The sequence below is a fragment of the Vombatus ursinus genome, unplaced genomic scaffold (assembly GCF_900497805.2).
Source record: "Vombatus ursinus unplaced genomic scaffold, bare-nosed wombat genome assembly UNPS02005459.1, whole genome shotgun sequence".
Taxonomy (NCBI): Eukaryota; Metazoa; Chordata; class Mammalia; order Diprotodontia; family Vombatidae; genus Vombatus; species Vombatus ursinus.
The window spans coordinates 3,012,846-3,038,939 of record NW_020945237.1 but is presented as its reverse complement, the minus strand read 5'-3'; the positions used below and the strand labels follow the sequence as shown (position 1 = coordinate 3,038,939).

At 37.2% G+C, this 26,094-nt stretch overlaps 1 protein-coding gene across 4 annotated transcripts in view; it reads left to right on the top strand.

Annotated features, from left to right (window-relative positions):
* The window catches only part of CDK14 (cyclin dependent kinase 14), a 664,870-nt gene that overhangs the window by 363,595 nt on the left and 275,181 nt on the right, over nt 1-26,094 (top strand). For all 4 annotated transcript variants that reach the window (XM_027847911.1, XM_027847912.1, XM_027847913.1 and 1 more), the window contains one exon: nt 25,782-25,902. In XM_027847911.1, the coding sequence (XP_027703712.1) occupies nt 25,782-25,902 (121 nt within the window). The remainder of the gene's footprint in view (nt 1-25,781; nt 25,903-26,094) is intronic.

Genomic DNA, 26,094 nt, shown 5'->3' with positions numbered 1-26,094 from the left:
GCTGGGTCACCTCCCTTTGGTAGCTTAGGGGCTACCTTAGACAAAACACCCCTACCCAATTGGAAGGTAATGAACTGAATGCCCCCAGGCACAGCTGATGGCTGACTGTCTTGTACAACTGGGGTGGCCAGTTCCTACTGTCTCAGCCCTTGCCTGGAGGGAGAGATCACTGCCTTTGTCAATATCTGCTAGTGTCCCAGTTCTCAATACAAATCTTCAAATTAGTCCCCAGGATTGATGACTTTAAACTTTAGTCTGCTCACTTTGAAAAAGCCTGCAGGAAATGGAGGAAAAAGAACTCACCAGTTGTGATAAGTGAAGCAAAGGAGAAGAAATCTGGAGGGAAAAAGAAATTTTTCTCTCTCAGTCTTCCCTCAGAGAGTGAAAAGAGAGTGTCTGAATTTCGTGATTTTTGGTTTTAGGTCGACACATTAAAGTCTTCTAAATAAAAACAAAAACAAAAACAAAAAAAAAACTTTTATGGAATTAGCTGTTGAGAGGGCTGACTGTTCACACTATTGAGGTTTCTTTTTTCTTCATTTAAATTTTAATTTGTCAAGGTAAACATAATTGTGATCATTCAAGAAAAATGTTTGGGTTTTTTGGGGCATACATTCGATATGATCACATTAACAGTTGCATTACACAGGTAAAAGTAACAACAATGTCACCCCTTACATTTGTATTGTACTTTGAAACAACAAAACCACTTTCTAGTCTGTAATAAGATCATATTCCTGTGAAATCATGACAAATATTTTTATAGTATCCAGTCAATAAACATTTACTGAGCACCTGCTAAATGCTGGAACTTGGTGAGACATCTGCCAAGTCAGATGTTCTATTGAAAATGATATCATCAGAGTATTCCATATTGGTTCAAATAAAAACTGCCTCCATCATAGTCTATTCCCCTAAAAAGAATCCCATTTTAAAGGGATATATATATATATATATATATATATACATACATACACATACACATATGTTATATATGTTATGTATTATATATATATATATATCTCTACATGTTGGTACATGTTGAATATTCACATCAATTATGAACTGCATTAAAGTTTTATACAAGTGAGATTTTGTGGGAAAGTATGGCCTCTCTTTGAATATACCTCTATAAGTCATCAGGATTAGAGAGAGGAGGATAAAAATTGTGAATGTTAACTTGTATCTGGATCTTTAGCTCCAGGGATTTTTATTCTCTCTCCATTTCAAAACTATAACTCCTACAGATTGAAAAAATAGAGTTGGAAATTGGAAAATTACCGAAGTTTTTGGGAAATAGTTAATAAATTAATTGACTCCAAAGCAGAGGGGTATATTAAAAAGGGTCCTTCTAACAACCATTAATTTTGGAGCCTGAATTCAGCTCCAATAGAAATGTCTCTGCAAGGCCACCCATAGGGGTCAGATCTGGTTTCTAGCCATGTTCTGCCACTATCTAAGTGGAGTGACCATGGACAGCTTCTCTCAGCCTCAGTATCCTCTTTTGTAAAAGGACAGTGTTTAATCATCCATCCTCCCAGGTTTCTTTCAATCCTCAATGACCATCATTTATGTTAAACAAGTGATGTGATAAAATGTGTAAAAAGTTTGTTCCCTGAAGGAGATAAAATGTATGCCATGCTGTATTTTTGACACTATTAATTGAATATTCTTAGCAAATATTTTTGCTGACTTAAGCTCAGTCAGAATCTGATTCATGAATTTCAGTTTATTTGACAGTAGCAGTTTTTCTTACTGGGGGCTCTCGACACATAATTTTTTTTAATTCAAGAAAGGGAGTCTCTCTGCTTTCTGGTCATAGTGACCCTTTTTTTAGTTCCCGTTCTTCTTCAGTAGGGACAGTGAATGAAAGGAGAAATGAAGCTTGAGCCTTTTAAAAAAACTTTGTATTTGCCTAACTAATAAATTCAAGCTGTGTCCAGAAAAGCCAGTGTATAGTACACTAAAAGACAATGCATAAGAATGTCTGCTCTTCAGGGTGTACAGATTGATTCATTTTAAAGCACCATCTTTCATCATTCTATTTTTATTATAATTGATTTTTCTCATTGGCTTCAGGAAACCACCAATATATTAGCTGCCCATACAGCTTGGATTCAAACCCAGTTCTTCTGGCTCTCAAGACTATACTCTTCCCAGCCTATCTTTTCACTTTTCTGTTACTTTTTCGGTTTTATGGGGATAATATTTGCACTAACTCAGAGTTCTTTGGAGGAAAAAGAATCTTCAAGTTGGAAGGACGCTCAGAAGCCTGTCGTCCAGTTATATGAACAAGATTCCCTTGTACAAGATCTGGGAGACATTGCAGTATAGTGGAAAAATGACAGGGCTTAGGACTTAGGACTCTGGAGTGATTCCTTGGGCAAGTCACTTAATCTCTTTTGCTTCAATTTCTTCATCTGGAAATTAAAGGGGTAAACAGATAACCTCTTCAATCTCTTCTAACTCTAAATAGATGATACTCTGATTTAATGATCTAGCCTTTGATTAAAAAAGTGAGATAACCTAATAAGTCCCAATGAAATCCCTATCACTTTTACTTATTAGGAACTTTTCCCTTTAAATGGGTAACAGTAAAGGTCAAGTGTGTTACTTTTCACCTCTTGCCTAAGGGGTCTCTTGTCCTTGCCATTGATTCAAGTACTACCATTTTGTTCTCACAAGATTAGAATTCTAAGTACCTGAGTTCCATTAACTACTTAATTGTTAGAATAAATAGCTTTTACTTCAAAGATATAATAAGAACAAATATATAAATGCTTCCCCCAACATCTAGGGACCTAATCCTACTTACTCTACCACCAACTCTGAGAAGGGGATAGGGACTAGTTGTATATTTTAACTCAATTCCTACATAGCATTTGACTCCCCAAGTTCCAGGTCCAAACCCTGACCTGCCCTGGGCTCATTTTGTTGTGTCTGAGTGCCCTAGTTTCACCAGTCTTCCCAGACTTAGGTAATTGCAATATCTAGCCACTAATAGTGGGTTCAGAGGTCCCCATGGCTCATTTCCCAGGCCAGGAACTTTATACCTAAAACTGAAAAGTACAAATAAAGTAAGATGAAAACTTCAGTCTTTTTTCTTGGTGGCACAGAGCCAAAGGGGAAGGTGGTCCTCAGGCTTTCTGTCATCTGTCACTCCTATCACCTCCTTTTATCCAGAATGAAGAAAATTATGTTCAGCATGTTTGTACTCTGCCTTCCTCATACCACAAATGGCAAACATATTATTATTTTTATCATCACCACCACCACCATCATCATTGTTGCTGTTACTACCCCATCTATATATCAAAATAATTCCAGATTCTTGGAAAGATAGACATCAGACACAATAAGGGGTACAGCTAGGTGGCACAGTAGATAGAGCACTGGGCTTGGAATCAGGAAGACTATTCAAATCCAGCCTCAGTTACTTACTGCTATATGACCCTGGGCAAGTCACTTAACACTGTTTGCCTCAGTTGCTCATCTGTAAAATGAACTGGAGAAGGAAATGGCAAACCACTCCAGTGTCTTTGTCAGGCAAACCCCAAATGGGGTCATGAAGAATCAGACACAGCTGAAAATTGACCGTAACAACAACAAAGAGGAAGGTGTGTCTTTGCCGGACATGTTCAGCACTGTGATGTAGGAGACCTGTACAGATTCTAAGTTCAGAGGATCATGGGGTGATAAATTTGGAGCTAGGAGGCAGCTTAGATATCATTTAGTCCAACTCCATTGTTTTAAGATGAAAAAACTGAGACCCAGTGTGGTTAAGTGGCTTGCCCAAGGTCACACAGTAGTAAATGCTAGAGCCAAGATTCAAACCTAGGGCCTTATACTCTAAATCCAGTATCCATTCCCTTGTACTGTGTTGACTGAATGAAAAAGGCATTTATTAAGTGCTTTGTTCCAATTGCTGTGCTGGGGATATAGATACAAAAAGTAAGACAACCCTTGGCCTCAAGGAGCCTACAGACTAATGGGGGAAAACACATTATGGGAGTGACGGAAGGGAGTTTTGGTCTACGTCAGGCAAAAGTCATATTGATCTTTTTACAGTGCCCAAAGCAAACTGTGGACCATTGGAGGCGGGACTGGGGAGTGGGACATCTCAAGATTTCCTCCATAGATAGCTGGGCAGAAAGTGAATCGTGGTCTGGTCTGTGTCTGACCAGATATAGTAGGCTGGCTAAGTTTGTATTCAGTCATTCACTAATTAAGGTGCATAGCCCCCTCCATGGGCTTTCTTAAGTTGAGTAAATTAACTTTCCCAGGGATTTTGGGCACATTTCTGGAAGTCTCGGACAAGCAGATGGAATTGTTGCTCCAGGTAGAAAGATGTGATTTTCTATGGATGGGACTCCTATTTTCAAATCACCTTGTTATGGTGGCATCGAGCCATTGAATATTATAGACGATCTTGCCTTGAAGAGAGCCGTCACCCTTTTAAAGAGTTTGGCCTAATGATCCAGATCAGAAAGAATTCGTTGGTGAAGAGTGACTATTGCCCAGATTGTGGGACTGGCATGGGGCTTATTCATCAATATGCATATCTGGGATAGAGAGAGCAAATGCACTGTAAGTTGGACTCAGAAATAAACAAGAAGAGAAATGGAGTCCAGATTGCCTAGAGGAAATTTCTTTCTTTCTTTTTTTTTTGTTTCTTAATTAATTAATTTATTCTGTTTATTTATTTATTTATTTATTTTTAGTGAGGCAATTAGGGTTAAGTGACTTGCCCAGGGTCACACAGCTAGTAAGTGGCCAGATTTGAACTCAGGTCCTCTTGACTCCAAGGCCGGAGCTGTATCCACTGCACCACCTACCTGCCCCATTAATTAATTTCTTTTGAATTATCAACAATCACTTCCATAAGCTTTTGAGTTTTAAGTTTTTCTCCCCCTCTCTCCCTACGTCCCTCCCCAAGACGGTGTACAATCTGATACAGGCTATACATATACATTCCTATTAAGCATGTTTTCACATTAGTGATATTGTAAGGAAGAATTAGAACCAATAGGAGGAAACACCAGAAAGAGGAAACAAAACACAACAGGAGAAAAAAATAGCAAATAGTATGCTTCAATCTGCATTCAAACTCCATAATTCTTTCTTCTTTGTGGATAGCATTTTCCATCATGAGGTCTTTGGAGATAGCTTAGATCCTTGTATTTCTGGGAAGGGTTAAGTCTATCAGTATTAATCATCGCACAACATGGCTGTTACTGTGTACAACGTTCTCCTGGTTCTGCTCACTTCACTCAGCATCAGACCACACAAATCTTTCCAGGATTTTCTGAAGTCAGTCTGTTCATCATTTCTTATAGCACAATAGTATTCCATTACATTCACATACCACAACTTGCTCAGCCATTCCTCAATTGATGGGCATCCTCTCAATTTCCAATTCTTTGCCACTGCAAAAAGAGTTGCTATGAATATTTTTGTACATGTGGGTCCTTTTCCCATTTGTATGATCTCTCCAGAATATATAGAAGTGCTGTTGCTGGGTCAAAGGGTATGCACATTTTGATAGCCCTTTGCGCATAGTTCCAAATTGCTCTCCAAAATGGTTGGATCATTTCACAACTCTACCAATAATGCATTAGTGTTCCCAATTTTCCGACATCTTCCTGGAGGAAATTTCAGAGCTCCTTTAATGACCCTAAGCTTCTGCTGGAACAAAATTAATTAATTGATACCAATAATTTACCGGTGTTTTTAAGTGACGGAGAGATATGGAACTTGATAGTATCCAAACAACTTAAAGTGACTCTCACTTTCTAATGTCAGTGGAGAGGAGCATGGTGTCCATGAGCAGGCTTCAGTAGATAGTCAATGGAAAACTGAAGAACAGCCATATAAGAGGTCATTAGAGAAATATGTAATAGGAAGAGAAGATGGCATAGTCAGGGTGATTGAAGACAAGCAGACAGGTATGGTGCACTGCTGTTTTCTTTTTGCTGGCAGAAGAAAGAAGGAAAGGCCGCCAGTACATTGGGTGAAATCCTCTTTGGTGGATTTGGCATATAAGTGGTGCAGTGGATAGAACCCTGGACTTGGAGTCAGAAAGACCTGAGTTCAAATTTAGACTCAGAACCTTGGCTATGGGACTCTGGGTAAGTCATTGAACCACTGCCTGCCTCAGTTGCCTCATTTGTAAAATAGGGATACTAAATAAGATATTTGTAAAGCTGTTAGGACAGTACCTGGCACATAGTAGGTACTTAATAAGTATTTTTTATTAAAAAATATTGTAGAAGCACCTGGAGAAGAGTGATCCAGGATGGACAGGCATGAATAGGTTAAAATCCTCCTCCTCCTCACAGGGAGCTTGTATCCATTTGAGTTGAATATTGTGTTCTGTTACTATGGTCCTTCAAGTCTGAGTCAAGCGATCTTTAATTCAGTGCTACAGACTTCTTTGCCAAACTCTTACAATGAGGAATGCAATGGTCTTTGTTTTTTTTTTTTTAATATTATATTTTTTTCCTATTGCCTTAGATGTTAGTTTGCTACTAATAGTTTCCCTCTTTCCTTGAACCACCCCCATCCCTGAAGAAGAAATAGCTTGGGGATTAAATCTCATTCCCAGGGTTGTGTTAGAGATTTGAAATTAAAATCACTGGTTTAAATATCACTATTGCTCCCTACTGCTTTATGAGCTAATTATATTTCTCATGTATTTCAGTGTGCCTTTAATAAAAGGAACACATTAGGTAATGGAATGTTTTGTAAAATTTTAATTTAGTACATTTGTCTCTTGAGCCTCGTGATTTCCTCGAGTTCACAAAGTCGGAGCCCCTTGGGAACTATTGTAAACTGACAAAATCAGGATGACTCAGCCACTTTATTAACATTACAGGCAAATTGACAGTCATAGGGATGGGGAGGGGGGTGAGAATCATTTGTAAATTCAATGTATGAATTGAGACCTAACATATAAGAATGAACCTGAAATCTTGCTGCCGAACTAATGAGGGTATTTATGAAATTTTGACATAGCTTTGTGAATCTTTAACAGTTCCTCACATGGAGTGTTGCAGGCTATGTGATCTTCAGACTGTGCTGTAAGAAAGTATGGCTTTATTTTGTGTTTCTTCCATGTTTATATACAAGCCTTAAATGACTTTCCACCAAAAGTGTTAATATGGTAGGATTTTAGGGGAAAGAAGAATTTCTTTTTGATTTATAGTCAGTAAGTGTTTCTTCTTTATGTAGCACTGACCCTCTGAAAACAGTGAAGCATCCCAAAGTCTTGGGAATTCAGGGCAAAATAAGGGTGAGACAATATTGGATCACCCCAGAAGGACCTTTGCTTATTCACTCTTTAGGCAACTGTAAATGTTCTAGGATTTTTGCTGTCCTCATTGGTGCATATTTTTTCCTTGCTTTCTTACACTCACAGGGCCCAGCTTTCTTTTCTTTCTGAAGCTGAATTTGGCCTAGCCATTGTGAAAGGAGGGATGACTTTATGATTAGGTTAAAACCAGGAACTATTTCTGCACCTGACTTTGAGGGCACCAGTTGTTGTCAGGCCCAGGAGTCCTGACCTATGGAGTCATGACTTGGTTAAAATTCTGTCTCCAACAGTACCATCACCATCACTTAAGTTCCCTTAGATGTGGTTTCCTTATTTTCATAATGGAGTTACTATCCAAAAATAATGGCTCTTAAGTGGTAGTCCATGAACTTGTAAAAAAAATTGATAAATGATGATCAAAATTGATATTTCAATATAATTGTTTTCCTTTGAAATCCCATATATTTTATTTTATACATTACAAAATGTTATTCTTAGAAAGGGTCCATAGGCTTTGCTAATTGTCAAAAGGATCCATGTTACAAAATGTTAAGAATCCTCCTCTTGAAATACATCTTGGTTAAAATTGACTTGATTCTTCTGTATTGGATATAAACACTATTTTAACCTAACCTCCCAAAGTATAAATTAAGTGACATGTATTTGTATCCGCAGTTGATGAAATGCTGTCCTTCACACCTGCAGTGTTGGTTAGGAATCATTTAAAGATCAGTATTTTTGTTTTGCTTGACACAGATCTTCAACTGAAATTTTTATTCATATCCTGCATTTTTAGTGAACTTTTCTTATTTCCTGCTGTAATAAAATATTTAATGAAGGAAAACACCGAGACCATGAAGTTCCTGGTTAATGAGACACAAAAAAGAGCACATTGTGACTAGGAAGTTTATATTCAGTTTTAAGAAAGTCTCTAAATTGAAAGTACCTTCTATCGCATCACAAAATTCCAAATTAAGTTTAATGGGAAAGGAAACATTTCTTAAAGGACAGTTAAAAAAAAAAAGAAATACACTGGGGAGTCATTTGAGCTGATGAGGCTTATATATTCAAGATATTAAAGTGATATTAAAGAAATGGCAAATGTGCTAGAAGGATTCCATTACTGTCTGTAGCCCTCAAAGTAATAGCCAGTTGCCTAGAAGACAGAAAAGGATGAGTTTATACTTGGTGTGACAGCTCTGTGCAGCTGTCTGCCTGTTCATTGCTTAGACCGCCTTGTCACCCTCTAAAACTTGGCATCTGTAGTGTCTGTTTAAGTTAACAAGTGAAGAGAAAGAAATTGTCAGGTAGTTGCCTTTGAGTTTGAAATGCCTAAACAAAGTATTGTGCTGTGCAGTCACCATCTAGAGTCTTGATTTTGTTTGTTCTTCTCTTCCCTTTTTTTTTTTTAAAGAGAAGCACATCTTCTTCATACTCTTGAGTTTGACACCATCGAGTGAGATGTAGACATGGAACACTTTGTGCATTAATTGTTAAAAATAACATCATAGCAACCAGGGTAGTTTTCTGCCAATCTCAGCCAAGGCAGAGCTGTTCTCAATTTTATAATGGGAGCAATTCTTCCAGAGAGAAGTTTCAACTTCAGAATTGCTGGGTGACTCAGATTGGCGTTGCAAGTCTATGGCTCTTTAGATCAATTGGCCTTTCTGGAGAAATGCCAGATCTCGGGGAGCAGCAGGGTTTCAGTGGTGAGACAGATTTAAGTCATAGCTATTAAAGGGAGAATATATGTATGGGAGCACAGAGAAAGGAGTTTTGACTTGGGAGATTGATGAGAGGCTGATCAGATATACATATGTTTATACATGTATGGGTAGATGTGTAGATACATAGCAATCCATCCATCTATCCATACATAACTTGGTTTTCTGGAAAGGAGCTAGAATGGTCACATGGTCACCCCAGGAAATTGTACAACCATCAAGATGGCAGCCAATTTAGGCACAATTTGAGGAGCAAAGAGTTCCTGTGCCAAGCTGGGATCTCTAGGAATGTGAGAACCTACTCTGTATCAGACACTGTAGGCTGGGAATCAAATTAGAAAGCGAGAGAGTCCTCAAGGAAGTTACTCTCCAAGTGAGAGCTGAGGCTAACGAACAGCAGAGACAGATCCAGAAAAATTAAACCTGAACCATCACTGGATTATGTAGACCCTGGGAAAGTCTCTGGCAATGCTGAATGCCCTGTACCTGGTTAGGTGCTGCTATAAGTCTGAAGGATTGTCCAGGTCCCAGGCATGAGAAGGTTGGCTAAAGAGGGAAATAGAGTTGCTATACATGTATTTTTTAAGAGCTACTCTAGGAAGAGTGTTGTAATTAAAAAGTTGGCGGGGTTATATAAAGCCTAGGCTATGCTTGACTCAATACCCAAGTGTTTGCAAAGAAGGTAATGGCTCCTTTTTTTGGGGTAAAGACTTAGACATGAGACATTCTGATGTCCCCAGAGGAAAGCCTGGCACAAGCCACAAAAAAAGCTACTTAGGGAAAAGTCTTTGAGTTTAGACCTCTTCTCTGTAAATAAAAAGCGCCAATTCTCAGTCACAGGTTACACATAAATAAAATGATAACACAATGTTTTAAACTAGTAATCTTTTCCTCTCACTCTTTTTTTTTAACCATCTGCATAATTGCATTAATTTGGACTGGCTCTGAATGTAGAGTCAAGAGAGCTCAGATGGCTGTTGTGATAGAAAGCAATTTTTAAAAGTGCCTCTAAGTTCATTTTTAGGGATATTGTCAATTTTTTATCTTTTTAAGCTACAGAATTAGTACAAAAATATTCAGCTATTCAAAGAGTCAATATTGAGTGTTCATTATTCAAATGCAAATGAACTACCTCTATATTTCGTTTCCATTAATTCCTCTGCTTTGTTTGATGAAGTCTGATTGGGGGGAGCTCTGTGATGAAATGGAGCCTCAGATGCTTCCTAACAGAGGTGAGTAACATTGGTCCTGTTCGTTATGAGCCAGCCCATTTTTCACTCCCGGGTAGCTAGGTGTTGCAGTGGATAGAGCACTGGGTCTAGATTCAGAAAGACTCCTCTTCTGAGTTTAAATCCAGCCTCAGACACTTACTAGTTGTGTGATTGTGGGCAAGTCACTTAACCCTGTTTGCCTCAGTTTCATCATCTATAAAATGAGCTGGAGAAGGAAATGAGAAGCTGCTCTAGTATCTTTGCCAAGAAAACCCCAAATGGGGTCGGGAAGAGTTGGGACATGACTGAAAAATGACTAAACAAAACAAAACAAAAAACATTTTCACTCTTACTCCCAGATCTTTGGGGCCTTATCTTCACTGATCTCTATTTCTAAAATTATATTTTTCCTCTTTTTCTCTCTTCTTTCTGGTAGTCCTTTTCCACAGTTTCTTCTTTAGCATACGCAGACTCTTTTCAGGTGTTAACAATAATCCCCTCATCCCATCAAAACTATTGACCTTTAGGTCAAATGTGTACCAAATGTATTTTCGGGTCTACACTTTGTGGTAAACAAGGATTGGAAGCAAAAGTTGGAGCAGAATGGTTGAAAAAGCTGGGAGTATATGAATATTTTAACAGAATATTACTATAGAATAATAAATGTCACATACGATGGATTCTGAGAACCATGGGAGGATACTGTGTATCTGAACAGATGCAGACTGAAATACGTAAATCCTAAAATAGCTTTTCTACAGTGGTTTAAATGGAAAGGTCACTAAAAGGAAGCTAAAATCTGAGCATTTGAAAATCAGATACTGTGATAATGATCTAAAAGAATGGAAAATGAAATAGTCGTCTCTCCTGTTGGTAGAGAGTCGGGGCAGTATAAAGACAGCATGTTGCACGTACTGTCCAGTTTGATCGCTGTATTCAGTTGCTTTCAGTTAACAATTTATCCTTGTTATAAGAGAGGTTTCAGTCAGCTATAGAGCTGTGAGTAGAAGTAGGGGTCTCTATTAGGTGCTAAATCCAAAAATGACTGTAATATAACCACCCAAAATAATTGATTTTAAAGCAAGATGATTTTTACTTTATGTTTGCCTTTGGCAAATCACTTAACCACTTTGCAGTTTCCTCATTTGTAAAATGAGGGGGATTGGGCTGTCTGAAGCCCTCTCCATCTCTTAATTGGTGATCCTGTGAAGTTACCACTACTACACAAAATAGTACTCAACCTCATTTTTACTTCTGTAAAAACATTTGCACGTTTGAAACTCGTGGTGTTTCATTTTTTTAAGTTCTCTACAGTAAACTCACTTATACTCTGATGCTTTAGGTAAGGGAGATTTTTACCATGGACTTTCAGAGAAATTTATTCCGGGAGGATGAGGAAAGGGACTTTGAAACGAAGAGTGGCAAATCTATTGCTATTTCAAACATTAAATGGATGAAATAATTCGTGAAGTCGATTGAATATCTCTTATTAAAATCGTTTTTGACATCAAGTCAAAAGCTTATTTATTATACCTGATCCTGTAATTATGGTTTACTGTTACTTCACAAAATATTATATAGCTAGCATATATATGAATATATATACATATACAGACATATGTGTTATTTTGCATATATGTGCTAAACAGATGGTTTATGATGAAGTGTTTAAAGGCACTAAATATTATAACTTGAAAACCAGGTTCTCATAATTTATTTAAATAGTTTATTTTACCACTAAGCTTTTTTTTAACATAAGGGAATTTAATCCACAAACATCTCCAAGTTTGTAGAAATTATCGGTATAGTAAGGTCGTTGTAGTTCTTTGTTTCTGTTGTGTTTTTTTGTCATCCAGAATAGAGATTGTCTTGCTCATATCCAACATTGAAATATTAGCTATAAGGGTCATTAAATGAAAAGCATAAGCCAGAGATGCAAATGTAAATCAGTGAACTGTGAAATTGATGATGTATTCATATCTACAATCCTGGAAATGATTTTGTTTCCCTCATTAATGCATTCATGATGTGATATATCATTCAAGTGGAATTAGTGATTAGCAATATTTTCAATGAACTTGTGCATATATGATCTTCATATGTACATAATTTATTACATTTCAAAGAATTGTAGAATTTTAGATCTAGAGATGTAGGTAAACAAGATGTTATTAAATATAAATAATAAATGAAGCTTAAGCTTTTATGTACAGTGTTTCTAAAAACTTATTTCATATTTCTTTTTGCAATGGGCTATTAAATTTAAAATGAAATTAATTTAAAATAGAAGAGATCTTAGAGATATGCTCAGCCAGTCTCTTAATTTGACACCTGCCATGTTAACACAGAGCATAGCATTGTCAGAACTCGAACTCTGACTAGTCCTCTAACTCTTCTCTTACTTTTCCCATGCAGTGTTCAGCCAGTACATGGTAAGTATTTCATCAGAGTGCATCAAATATCTTCACTAAATTAATAAGTACACCCTTTCCAAATATTCTCTTTCTGTTTAATTCTAGTCCGTTGAAAGATTATGGTAGATTCTATACGACTCTTTATTAGTGAAAGATACACATTTTGTTCATATTTTGAGCAGCCAAGTAAACTTTTGGTGATTTAATTTTATGTTATAAGAATCTCTTAATAAAAGCAAACAACCCCTCAAGAGATAGGAGAGGATTCTGGGAAGATGGCAGTGTAGGTTAGAAAACTTTTGGCTCTCCAAAGTGACTCCACAATAAAAGACAGAGCATCACCTCAGAGCAGCAGAAATAAACATGGGTGTAGTTGTCCTCTCAAGACAAGCTGAGAAGACCCAAGGAAAGACCCAACCTCCAGGGACTGAGATTCTGCCACAGTGAAGTGTAAACACCTCCAGGCTGACTCTGCACAATCAACAAACAACAAGCCCTGAGGGCAGCTGGGTTGAGAGGCAGCCTCAGCCTTAGAAACTTTGATTTTGCCCACAGTATGGGAGTCCGATGGCTGAGTAGGAGAAGATTAAATGACCTTCCACTGTCGAGGGACATCAAGCACAGCTGTGCTGACCAGACACGTCCTGGGCTGTGGTGGGAGAAGGAGCTAGCACATACATGTTGAGGGTCACAGCTAGGGGCAGGGACCCTGTTGACTGTGGGCACTTGCAGGAGAGCAGAGTCCCTGGTTTCAATTCCAGGGCAGAGATGACAACTGTAATTTGCAGCCAACAGAGGGATGGGAGGGACTATAGGAAGCAAGAACATATGCAGAGCAGTGTGTCTGGGGGCCCTAACTGTGGCTTAGGAGTGGAGAAGAGAGTTCAGGTTGAGCCATGAGACAGACCTCAGAAATAATAGCAAGAAGCATCGTTCCCCATACCTCAGGACTTGATTATACTAATAGCTGCTAAAAACAAAATAAAGCAAAAAATAAATAAAAGTAAGTAAAGAGTAAGCAAAGGAGAAAGAACCCAATCGTAGATAGCTACTGTGGTGATAGAGAAGATCTGGGTTCATATTCAGAGGAAGATAATAGAACTAAAAAAGCTACTCTTTTTAAAAAAGCTACTTTTTTTTTTAATGAGAAATGTTAGATGGTCCCAAATACAGAAAGAGTTCTTGGAAAAACTTGAAAAGGACTTTAAAAATCAAGTAAGAGAGATGAAGGAAAAATTAGAAAGGAAAATAATAGCATTCCAAAAAAAAATCAAGAATATTATGAAAAGAAAGTGAACCAACTTGAAATAGAGGATCGGAAACTTAAGGAAGAAAATAATTCCTTGAATACTAGAAGTGGGCAAAGGGAAGCTAATGGCATTCTAAGACACAAAAAAATCATAAAACAAAATCAAAAGAATGAAAAAATAGAGGAGAAAGTAAAACATCTCATCAGAAAAACAAGTGATCTAGGGAACAGATCAAGGAGAAATAAGACTAGTTAGACTAACTTAAAAATATGTTTAAAAATATTTTTAAAAATATTGATATAATATTATAAAATATTATCCAAGAAAAATTTTCCTGAAGTTCTAGAATAAGAGGGCAAAGTAGAAATAGAAAAAAAAATCCACTGATCACCACCTGAAAGAGATCCCAGGAGGAAAACTTACAGTAATATCATAGCCAAGTTCAAAGGTCCGCGGTTAAGGAGAAAATATTGGAAGCAACAAGAGAAAAAAAAACAATCTAAATATCATGGAGCTACAAGAAGGATGACACAAGACCAAGCAGCTACTGTGTTGAAGGACCATAGGTCTTGGAATACTTTGTTCTGTACAGCAAAAGAGCTGGGGTTATGACCAAAGGTAACTTACGCAGTAAAGTTAAGTATAACCCTGAATGGGGAAAAAAAAAATGGACATTTAATGAACTCAAAGACTTTCAGGTTTTTGTGACAAAAATCCCAGAACTTAAGAGAAAATTCAACATATAACATCCAGGAGAAATATAAGGTAAACATTAAAGATCAATTATAAGGGACTCAGTGAGGTCAAATTGTTTACTTCAACAGTATCAGACCTTAAAAGTACTGTTTGCTATTTTTTTTTCTTCTGTTGTGTTTTGTTTCCTCTTTCTGGTGGTACCTCCTATTGGTTCTAATTCTTACCTACAATATCACTAATGTGAAAATGTTTAATAGGAATATATATCTAGAGCCTGTATCAGATTACGGCCATCTTGGGGAGGGAGGTAGGGAGGGAGGGGGAGAAAAATGTAAAAATCAAAAGCTTATGGAAGTGATTGTTGATAAATCAAAATAAATTAATAAAGTTAAAAGTAATAATAAAAAGATATGTAAAAAAGTATAAGGCGAGAGCATTGTTGAAATGTAAAAAAGATAATTTCAATTGTTTTAAATTAAAACTTTCTTGTATAAATAAAACCTATGTAGCCAAGAACAAAAGGAATGCAGAAAATTTGGGGGAAAAAGTCTCCATAGTCTCTCAGGATTGGGTTGGAATATTGCTATAGTAGGAAATGATGAGCTGGTTGATTTTTGAAAACATTGGAAAGGAAGTCAGGAGGGCCTGAGTTCAAATCTGGCCTCAGACCAAACATTGACATTTACTAGCTCTGTGACCCTGGGCAAGTCACTTAACCCCAATTGCCTAACAAAAAAAAAAAAAAGAATTACAAGTCATTTCCCAATTGATAAATGGTCAAAGGATATGAACAGGCAGTTTTTAGATGAAGAAATTAAAGTCATCTATAGTCATATGAAAAAATGCTCTAAATCACTATTGATTAGAGAAATGCAAATCAAAACAACTCTGAGGTACCACCTCACACCTATCAGATTGGCCAACATGACAAAACAGGAAAATGATAAATGTTGGAGAAGATGTGGGAAAATTGGAACACTAATGCATTGTTGGTGGAGTTGTGAGCTGATTCAATCATTTTGAAGAGCAATTTGGAACTATGCCCAAAGGGCTATCAAGATGTGCATACCCTTTGATCCAGCAATAGCACTTATAGGGCAGTATATCCCAAAGAGATCACACAAATGGGAAAAGGACCCACATGTACAAAAATATTCATAGCAGTTCTTTTTATGGTGGCAAAGAATTGGAAATTGAGAGGATGCCCATCAGTTGGGGAATTCTGAGCAAGTTATGGTATGTGAATGTAATGGAATACCATTGTGCTATAAGAAATGATGAACAGATTGACTTCAGAAAAACCTGGAAAGACTTGTATGGTCTGATGCTGAGTGAAGTGAGCAGAACCAGGAGAACGTTGTACACAGTAACAGCCATGTTGTGCAATGACTAATATTGATAAACTTAACCCTTCCCAGCAATACAAGGATCTAAGCCATCTCCAAAGGCTTCATGATGGAAAATACTATCCACAAAGAGGAAAGAACTACAGAGTTTGAATGCAGATCAAAGCACACTATTTGCTATTTTTTTTCTCTTCTGTCGAGTTTTGTTTCCTTTTTCTGGTGGTTCCTGCTATTGGGTCTAATTTTTACTTACAACATCACTAATGTGAAAATGTTTAATAGGAATGTATATGTATAGCCTATATCAGATTATATGCTGTCTTGGGGAGGGTGGTGGGGAGGAAGGGGGAGAAAATTTAAAACTCAAAAGCATCTAGAAATTATTGATAAATCAAAATAAATTAATAAAAAAATTTGGAAAGACTTAAACTTATGAAGGAAGATGCTATCCACTGTCAGAGAAACAGATGAAAGGAGTAAATAAGCATAGTATAGTTATAGTTAGATATATGTGTATGAGTGTATATGTATATATATATATGTATGTTTATAGATATCTATATGTTTATAGATATCTATGTATATGAATATATATATATATATATGTACACACACATGCTTAATTGTAGCCTTCTTTAGGGTGGGGAGGGGAGGGAAAAATAAAGTAAAAAGTGCACAATAGAGAACAAAAGAAAACCAACAAGGAAACAAAGAAAAGCTGGGCAGCTTTGAAAACAATGCGTAGTATTTATTATATAGGTTTTCTTGAAATGGAAATTTATTGTTTTATGTTGAATCGTCTCTTATGGTCCACTACATACATAGCAACATTTTTTCTTTTCTTATTTTGTATTTAAGTTTAAAATTTTAAAAATTTACCAAAAAAGAGATGAGAGAGGAATGCATTAGTAAAATCTAACTGATAACAAAGATTTAAGGGGAGCAATACATTAAAATATAAATGGAAAGGAATCCAGACAAATGAAAAAGGTAAAATTCTAGAGGTTTTTTCAAAAAGGGTGAAAAGAACAAAAACATTTCCCACCTGAATTATTCAAAAATTCTGCAAGTAGATGAGATATTGAAACAGTCTCTTTTGCTCTACTTTTTTTTTTAAGCTATCAAGAAATAATTCGAAACTAGGCTAATTTTGTAAATGATATCAAATTTTTTCCAATGCTTCTGGATTCATTTAAAGTCTGGCACAACTAATAAAATGAATAATAAGCATTAAGAGTAAGGGTGACTAAGTGGATGAAGCAATAGTTAAGTGCTTATCTTATTTCTCTTCATGATTCTGCATGACCCTGAACAAGTCAGTTGACTTCTACCTTAATTTTTTTATCTCGAATAAAATTGACATTTGTCATGAGGAAATGATTTTGATGGTTATCAAGCAAGAGTTGGTATTTGTAGCACCTTAGCAACGTTTATTTATATATATATCTATATAGATATAGATATATATAGATATATATAGTGTATATCTGGCATAAATATATTGATTACCATAATCAAGGAGCTCAATGCATTGGTAATAAAAAGGTTGTTGGTGATTTTTGCAGTATTGGATGCTTGGATACACATTTTGATCTTTTTTTGTCTAAGTTAAATTTTAATACTTTTGAAATAGTTAAAGAGCTTTCATATGCTCTTAGGTTTAGACTATGTTATCTGAGATTATGATTTGTCCCAATTAGATAGAATTTCTAGTTTAGAAGACTTTAGTTTAATATGTGGAAGGATATTCTAACATAACGGCCCAAAAGGAATAGACTGTCCCCCTCCCTGCCCCTCAGAGGTGTCATTTTTCTATGCCTGGAAGTGGTGTGGAGGTTAGATAAGATGGTTATTTAACTGGAATGTTAATACATCATTATGATACTGGGTTAGACATTTATTATCCGTTCAACAAACATTTAATAAGAACCTCTCCTCTCCCTCTCCTCTTTGTCTTTCTGGCCTCCTTCCTTCCCTCCTTCTTTCTTTCCCTTCCTTCTTCCCTTCTTTCCTTCTTTCCTTCCCTTCCCTACCCTTGCTCCTTCCCTCTCCCTTTCCCCTTACCCTTTCTTTTTTCCTTCTCTTTCTGTTTCTCTCCTCTCCTTTCCCTTTTTCTATTAAAAAAAATTATTAACGCCAACAGCTGGAAGTTGACCTCATTGAGTTATTATGAAACCATCTTCTGTGTGTATGCATATACACTTTAACAGACACCCTCCCGGAGGTTCTTCTCCAGGAGTTGCCACCAGTAAATAATGTGCAGTCATCTGGCAAGCCAATCACATCGACTTTTGACTTTTGATTCACAATAACACTCACCATTTATATAAGAAGTTTTGATGATAGTCCCTGAGCTCCACCTTTTTCAAAAGGTGGAGTATCTCTCTTCCTGTAGTGTAACCATGGCAACTGACAAGGAACCTAGAAACAAAGCTTTCACACATGCTGTGCTAATTAATCCAACCCTCCAGTTTTCCTTCAACTGGAGTATGTGGTTAAATAAATTTTGCATGACTAAGCATGTTTTGATGCACAAACTGGATAAATATGTAGCAATACATCTTTACCAAAAATATTTGAGAAGTTGACAGTTTCCAAATTTACTCATGATTAGAGGAGGAAAAGAAGGTGCAATTGAATTCTTACACTTTTGGAGACTTTGCTGTGACATTCCTTGTTTTGAAAACTTTTGTATTTTATTTCCCTTTTACATCAAGTTTAAATGTATTTTAAGGTAAAAATCTTTTGCTTCTCAGCAGGCAGAACACCTTCTTTGGGAACTTGTGTTTTTCAGTATTCCGTATGAGACTAGGAAGATATAATTTTACTCTATACTCCTTGTATGAGAGCAGGAAGAGATAATTTTACTCTAGGGATATTAAAGTACACCTCTGAGAGGAAATGTATTTGATAACATGCTGTGAGGAAACCCTTAAGTGGATGGAGTACAAACACACAAAAGTTAGAGAGTGAAAGGTCTGGGTTTCACTTTAGTTTAGAAGGTTTAGGTCTCATTCTTTTATTAAAAGTTTTTATTGATATTTTCTGTTTCTTAAATCATCATTTCCCCAACTCTCCATATACCCCTCTCCCAAGAGTCATCTCTTATGACAAATAGTATTTCTTTTAGAAAAGGAAAAAACAAAAAACAAATCAGCCCATCTGATTAATATGTTGAAAAAACCCCAAAACATGCAATATTGAACACCTATGGATCTTCCTCTTCCAGTAAAGGGCAGATTGGAAAGTGTTTTCTTATCTCTCTTCATTTGAGTCAAGCTTGATCTTTATAATTTTGTTACATTTACTTTGTTTGTTTGGATGTTCTTTCCATTTATTTTGTTGTAGTCAGTGTGTATGTTGTTTACTTGGTTCTACTTACTTCACTCTTCATCAGTTCATACAGATCTTTCGATGTTTCTCTGTATTCATCACACGCTCACTTCTCATGTTTATTTAGATGTTCCCTGATTGATAGGCATTTATTTTTCCCCCAGATATTAACTGTCACAATGTGTTACTATAAATATTTTGGGATATATGAGGCCTTTTTTCTTATTGCTGGCTTCCTTGGGGTATAAAATCAGGAATGGAGTCTATGATTTAAATGGGATGAACATTTTAGTCACTTTATTTGCATAATTCTGGATTGCTCTCCAAAACAGAGGTACCATTTCACAGCTTCATCAGCAATATATTAATATGTCTATTCTTCCACAACCTCTCCATCATGGACATTTTTTGGTCATTCCCCCCCCCCCACAATTTTCAGGTATAAGGTGAGACTTCAGAGTTGTTTTGATGTGCATTAGAATCCCTAATTCTTAATGATTTAGGTAGAATTGTAAATACGTAGTGATTTTCATGTAGTTGTAAATACTTTGCCATTTTTTGAAGAACATTTTGTTCATAACCTTTGACCATTTATCTGTTGGGGAATGGTGCTACATCTATATCTTTCTATCTATAATTCTTTTTTAATGTTAATTTTTATTTATTTTTTTGTTTTCAACATTTACTTCCACAAGGTTTTGAGGTCCAAATTTTCACCCCATCTCCCCCCTCCCCCCACCCCAAGATGGCATGCATTCTACTTTGGGTTCCAAATTTTCTCCCTTCCTCCCTCCCCACCCACCATCATTGATAAGGCAAGCAACTAAATATAGGTTATATATGTGCAGTTATGCAAAACACTTCCATAGTAGACATGCTGTGAAAAACTAATTCTATTTCCCTTAATCCTATCCTGCCCCCACATTTATTCTATTCTTTCATTTGAGCCTGTCCCTCCTCAGAAGTATTTGCTTCTGATTACCCCCTTTCCCAATCTGCCCTCCTCTCTATCATTCCCCTACTCTCTTGTCCCCTCCCCCCATTTTCCTGTAGTGTAAGACAGATTTCCATACCCAATTGAGTGTGTATGTTATTCCCTCCTTAAGTCAAATCCTATGAGAATAAGATTCACTCATTCCCTCTCACCTTCCCTCATTTCCCCTCCACTGTAAGAGCCTTTTCTTTTCTGTTTTTTTTGTGAGATATTTTACCCCATTCTACCTCTCCCTTTCTCCTTCTCCTAGTATAATCCTCTTTCACCCCTTAATTTTATTCTCCAGATACAACCCCTTCATTTTCAACTCACCCTGTGCCCTCTATCTATCTATCTATATCTATATATATACATATATATAATTTTTTCCCCTCCAACTACCCTAATACTAACACGGGTCTCATGAGTTACAAATATCATCTTTCCATGCAGGAATGTAAACAGTTCAACCTGAATAAGTCTCCTATGATTTTCTCTTTCCTGTTTACCTCTTCATGATCCACTTGAGTCTTGTATTTGAAAATCAAATTTTCTATTCAGCTCTGGTCTTTTCATCAAGAATGCTTGACAGTCCTCTATTTCACTGAATGACCATATTTTCCCCTGAAGAGTTATACTCAGTTTTGCTGGGTAGGTGATTCTTGGTTGTAATCCTACCTCTTTTGCCCTCCTGAATATTATATTCCATGCCCTGCGGTCCCTTAATGTAGAAGCTGCTAAATCTTGTGTTATCCTGATTGTGTTTCCACAATACTTGAATTGTTTCTTTCTGGCTGCTTGTAATATTTTTCCTTGACCTGGGAACTCTGGAATTTGGCTGCAATATTCCTAGTTTTCCTTTGTGGATCTCTTTCGGGAGGAGATCAGTGAATTCTTTCAATTTCTGTTTTGCCCAATGGTTCTAAAATATCAGGACAGTTTTCCTGGATCATTTCTTGAAAGATGATGTCTAGGCTCTTTTTTTGATCATGGCTTTCAGATAGTCCACTAATTTTTAAATTCTCTCTCCTGGATCTATTTTCCAGGTCAGTTGTTTTTCCAGTGAGATATTTCACATTGTTTTCTAATTTTTCATTCTTTTGGATTTGTTTTACAGTGTCTTGATTTCTCATAAAGTCACTAGCTTCCAAATGCTCTATTCTAATTTTTAAGGAAATATTTTCTTCAGTAAGTCTTTGGATTTCCTTTTCCATTTGGCCATTTTTGCTTTTTAGGGCATTCTTCTCCTCATTGGCTTTTCTTTTGCCATTTGGGTTAGGCTATTTTTTAAGGTGTTATTTTCTTCAGTATTTTTTTGGGTCTCCTTTAGCAAGCTGTTGACTTGTTTTTCATGATTTTCTTGCATCACTCTCAGTTTTTCCTCTACTTCTTTAACTTGCTTCTCAAAATCTCTTTTGAGCTCTTCCAAGGCCTGCGACTGATTCATATTTTCTTTGGAGGCTTTGGATGTAACAGCTTTGTCTTCGCTGTCTTTTTCTGGTTGTATGTTTTGATCTTCTTTGTCACCAAAGTAAGATAATATTTTTTTGCGCTGCTTATTCATGATCCTGGACAATTACTTGAGTTTTAAACTCTTTGTTAAGGTAAAAGTCTGCTTCCAATGTGGAGAAGGTACTGTCCCAAGCTTTGGGGGTTTGTACAGCTGTTTTCAGATATACTTCTACGGACCTGAAAATTTTCAGTTCTTCCAGGGTGCTATGATAATGGGCGAGGTGTTTTCTCTCCACCGCCACAACAAGTTCCACCACACCAGTGTTCCTCCTTGCCCCAGGACTGCCCCTCAGAACTGTGACCCAGATCCAAGTATGGGTAAAGCAAGAGATTCCTGCCTCAGGACTGGCAAAGAGAACCTTGCAATCCCCCCTTTGATCAGCCACTTGATTCCCCCTCAGTCTGTGGGCCAGAAGCTCAGGAAACAGTCGTGGCCCCGGGCCACGCTCGAGACTTGCGGCTGAGACCTAGTTCCTCTCTCACCGCAGTCACAGACTTTTCCCACTGACCTTCCAAGTTGTTTTTGGTGTTCATGGGTTGAGAAGTCTGGAAACCGCCACAGCTGCCTGTGATTCAGTCCTCTGAGGCCTGCTCCAGGGTCGCTGCGGCCTGCGCACCCATGCCAAACTGCGCTCCTCTTCCTGCCCGGCACAATATACCTTTCAGATCAACCATCCAGGCTGTCTTTGGCAGGAAATTTGTTTCGCTCTGTCTTTTTGTGGGTTCTGCTGCTTTAGAATTTGTTTAGAGCCATTTTTATAGGTATTTTATAGGTATTAGGGAGGAGAGCTCAAGCAAGTCACTGCTTTCCCTCAGCCATCTTGGCTCCACCCCCCTAACTATAATTCTTAATGGAATTTTAAGCTGCCTATGGCTTAATGGTGAAAGTTAGGGATGCTGCCCAAGTAGCAGTATGATATGGTGGTCTGGCATGGAGATTCTAGGTTCAAGTGTTATCCTGAATGCTTAGCACCTGACTGACTTTGGGCAAGCCATTGCACTTGCCTGAAATTCTGTTTCCTCATTAGTAAAATGAAGGACTTGGCTGGGGTGGAAGTCTTCCAGCTCTAAATCTCCAATCCCAAATCTTCCAGGACTCGTCCAGAAAGTGCAGCGGATTGAAGTTCAAAGGCCTGTCCCTAATTTCACTGACTTTTCTATTCAACAAGCAAACCCCAATTGTATTCCTGCTGTTATCTCTTCCCTTCCCAGGAACCGCTTCAGCCTCATATGATCCCTTTTCATTAAATTCTCACCTGTCTTCAGTGACTTTGATATCCGTATTGATTGATCTCCTTTACAATGTCTTGGCTTCTGTGACACTTTTGATGCTCCGCATTAACCCCACATTGGCCCATCCATATCCTGGACCTCACCATGACAAAGTACTGCTCAACTTTTAAAACATCTCAGTGATCACTCTCTTTGATCACAGAACTGGACCACTGGAGCTGGGGAGACAAATTGGATCTGTCCAGTCCATCAGTGCTACCAATATTTTCTCAGTCACTAATGGTGTCCACCTTTGGCCTCTGCATCTAGTCCTCCTTTACTTTCTATTCTCACTTTTGGTGACCTAATTCAGATTTCTTTACCAGTTGCCTGGACTGTTGTAGTAGTTGCAATCCCTATGCTTTCCTCTCTAATCTCTCCCATAAGTAGCTGCCAGATTAACCTTCACAAAATACCACTTTGCACATGCCATTTCTGTGTATCAAAATAGTGGCTCCCCATTATCTGCAGGATACTGGTTAAAATCCTTAAACAGACAGTCTAAGATCCTCCACTATCTGATCTTACCTGTCTTTCAAATAAACTTTTCTCTTAGCCCAAGAAATATTACTCAATGCCTCCAGTAGACAAAGCATTGAGTTTGACAACGATGCCTCTTCTGACCAACAAAGGTTTCATGTAGAAAGTAGCCCTTGAGTACAAATTATTTGTGTTTGACCCATGGTAGATCCTTCCAAGCTCATATTGGTCTCATCAGCCATAGCTAGATACACTGTACAATGACCCTGACATGGTGATGTCATTTTGGTCCTCTTCAAGTATAAAGGTCAACAAACAAACATTTTAACGTAGTTTTGAGAGTTTATAAGAGGTAAGAAAGAGCATTTCAGTTATGAGAGGCAGCCAGTGCAAAAACATGGAGAAGAGGGATAGAATGTTGTACAGGAGAAGGAGCAAGAAGGCAAGTTGACGACATTAAGCATGGGGTGTTCAATCTTGACTAGCCTGGGTTCTGTCATCACTAGATATTTCTTTTTAAAAAATCGCTTTAATTTGTCTCATCTCATGCTAGAAACTAGCCTGTGATGGCTTTATCTCTTTGATTTACTTTTCCTTCTTCCCCTACTTTTTAAATTTTGCTTTATGATGTTTGCCTAATATTTCCCTAATAATTTCAAGGACAGTTAACTGTTGATGTGAGCATACACTCTGCCAGTGCTGTTTGCAGTCTCTCTTTGGCTAAGCAGTTGGCCTTTGAGAGTTGACTTTGGCTACAATATTCATCAGCATGGGTTCCACCTAGTGATGAGCATCTCAATTTACCAAGGCTTATCCTGAGACAAGAGATATGCAGTTCATCATGTGGCTGGTCCTTGGAACCTTTTAACATTCTGGAAGCACCAGAGCTTATCCTCTGCCTTTGAGAGCCCATGTCATGATGAGGCATTGGAGGACTTAGCTGGAGGTGTGCTGTCTTCTACTGAAAACCACATTTCTTCCTAACTGATCTTGGTGTATATCTTGCCTGTTCTCTATAGAGGATCCTTTCTATCTTTTTTATGTTTGCCTGCAGTAAAATTTGGAAAATCCTGAAGAAGATATTTTGGGAGGAGAAAACATACCTAAAAGCTAATTGTGGATACCTGTTGTAAAAAATACATGTCATCTAAAAAATTAATAAATTTTTCTTTGTGCATTTATAAGAATGTAATTTTGAATAATATCCAAGGGATTAATTGGATAATTCAGTCTTAGAAAAAAACTGTATTTGCTGTTTGGGTTGAGTGACAATTTTAGTGGCAGAATTATTTAGGAGTTCTTTCTCTCACTGTGTCCTATTAATTTTTAAATATATGTATACTTAAAAAGCTTCTAATAAATAGAAAAAAAAGAGTTCTTGATTTAAGATATAACACCTCAACTATTCAGAATAGCAAAGTTAACTTTACACTGATGCTTAACTTCTTAGATAAAATTCACTGTGTGTGTGTGTGTGTGTGTGTGTGTGTGTACACACACATTTAGGAAATATTTCAAAATAAATATGCGTGTATTTTAGACTTGGCAGTGATAAATAAAGAATTCTATTTTGGAATTGATACAGACAAAAGATATCAACCATATTTTTGCAAGAGTATTTTCAATGTATTATGCACCAGGAAACTGGAGAGAATAGATTTGTTTCATTCTTTAGTTCATTCACATTCCCAGAAACTCCAATAACCAAGGGGGGAGTAACTATTATGCCAAATTGCATTCATCAAGGCTAGAAAGGAAACCATGTTTTAGGATTTATTGTTTTCCTTTTAACTGAAATATATTGAACTCATTATGCTAGAGTCTTATTGGTGATATGATAGCAAATATGATATATTTATTCTCATTAGCTATGTCGCTTTTAATGATGATTTGATCTTCATAAATGTGAAATGATTGAGTTGGCAGAAAAACAGTGCTTTACTCTGCCAGATTCATTCTCATAATTTTCCCACAGATATCTGAAAAAGATACTATTAAGCCAATTAGGTGGCCTATGTTGACTGTAAATTACTTTCCCTTGCCTTGTGCTTTTAATAATTTATAACCACCACATCCTTTGGTTATGGCCTCAGAGGCTAAGGTGGCACTATTAATTCACCAATAAAATTGATCCCATTCCATTCATGTATTTTGTATTACATTCTCAGTCTGACCTTTGAAACTTGTAAACATTCAGTTTTGTGCTCCCTTGCTCCATTTATGCTGATTAAGCTTTATTTCTGTTCTGTCACCCACAGGTCTTGCAAGAGCAAAATCGGTCCCTAGCCACACATACTCCAATGAAGTGGTTACTCTGTGGTACAGACCTCCTGATGTCCTCTTGGGCTCAACAGAATACTCCACCTGCCTTGACATGTGGTGAGAAAGAGAAGCTTTACACTAGCTAATCTAGCTGCAGCTGTGGATTAGGGTCAACCCTAGACAAATATCATAATCTATGTGAATGAAGATTAATGGGGGAGCAGAACTGGCTGGTGTGTGGTAATGCTGCTAGTTCTTCTCTTCTTCTCTTCTCTTCTCTTCTCTTCTCTTCTCTTCTCTTCTCTTCTC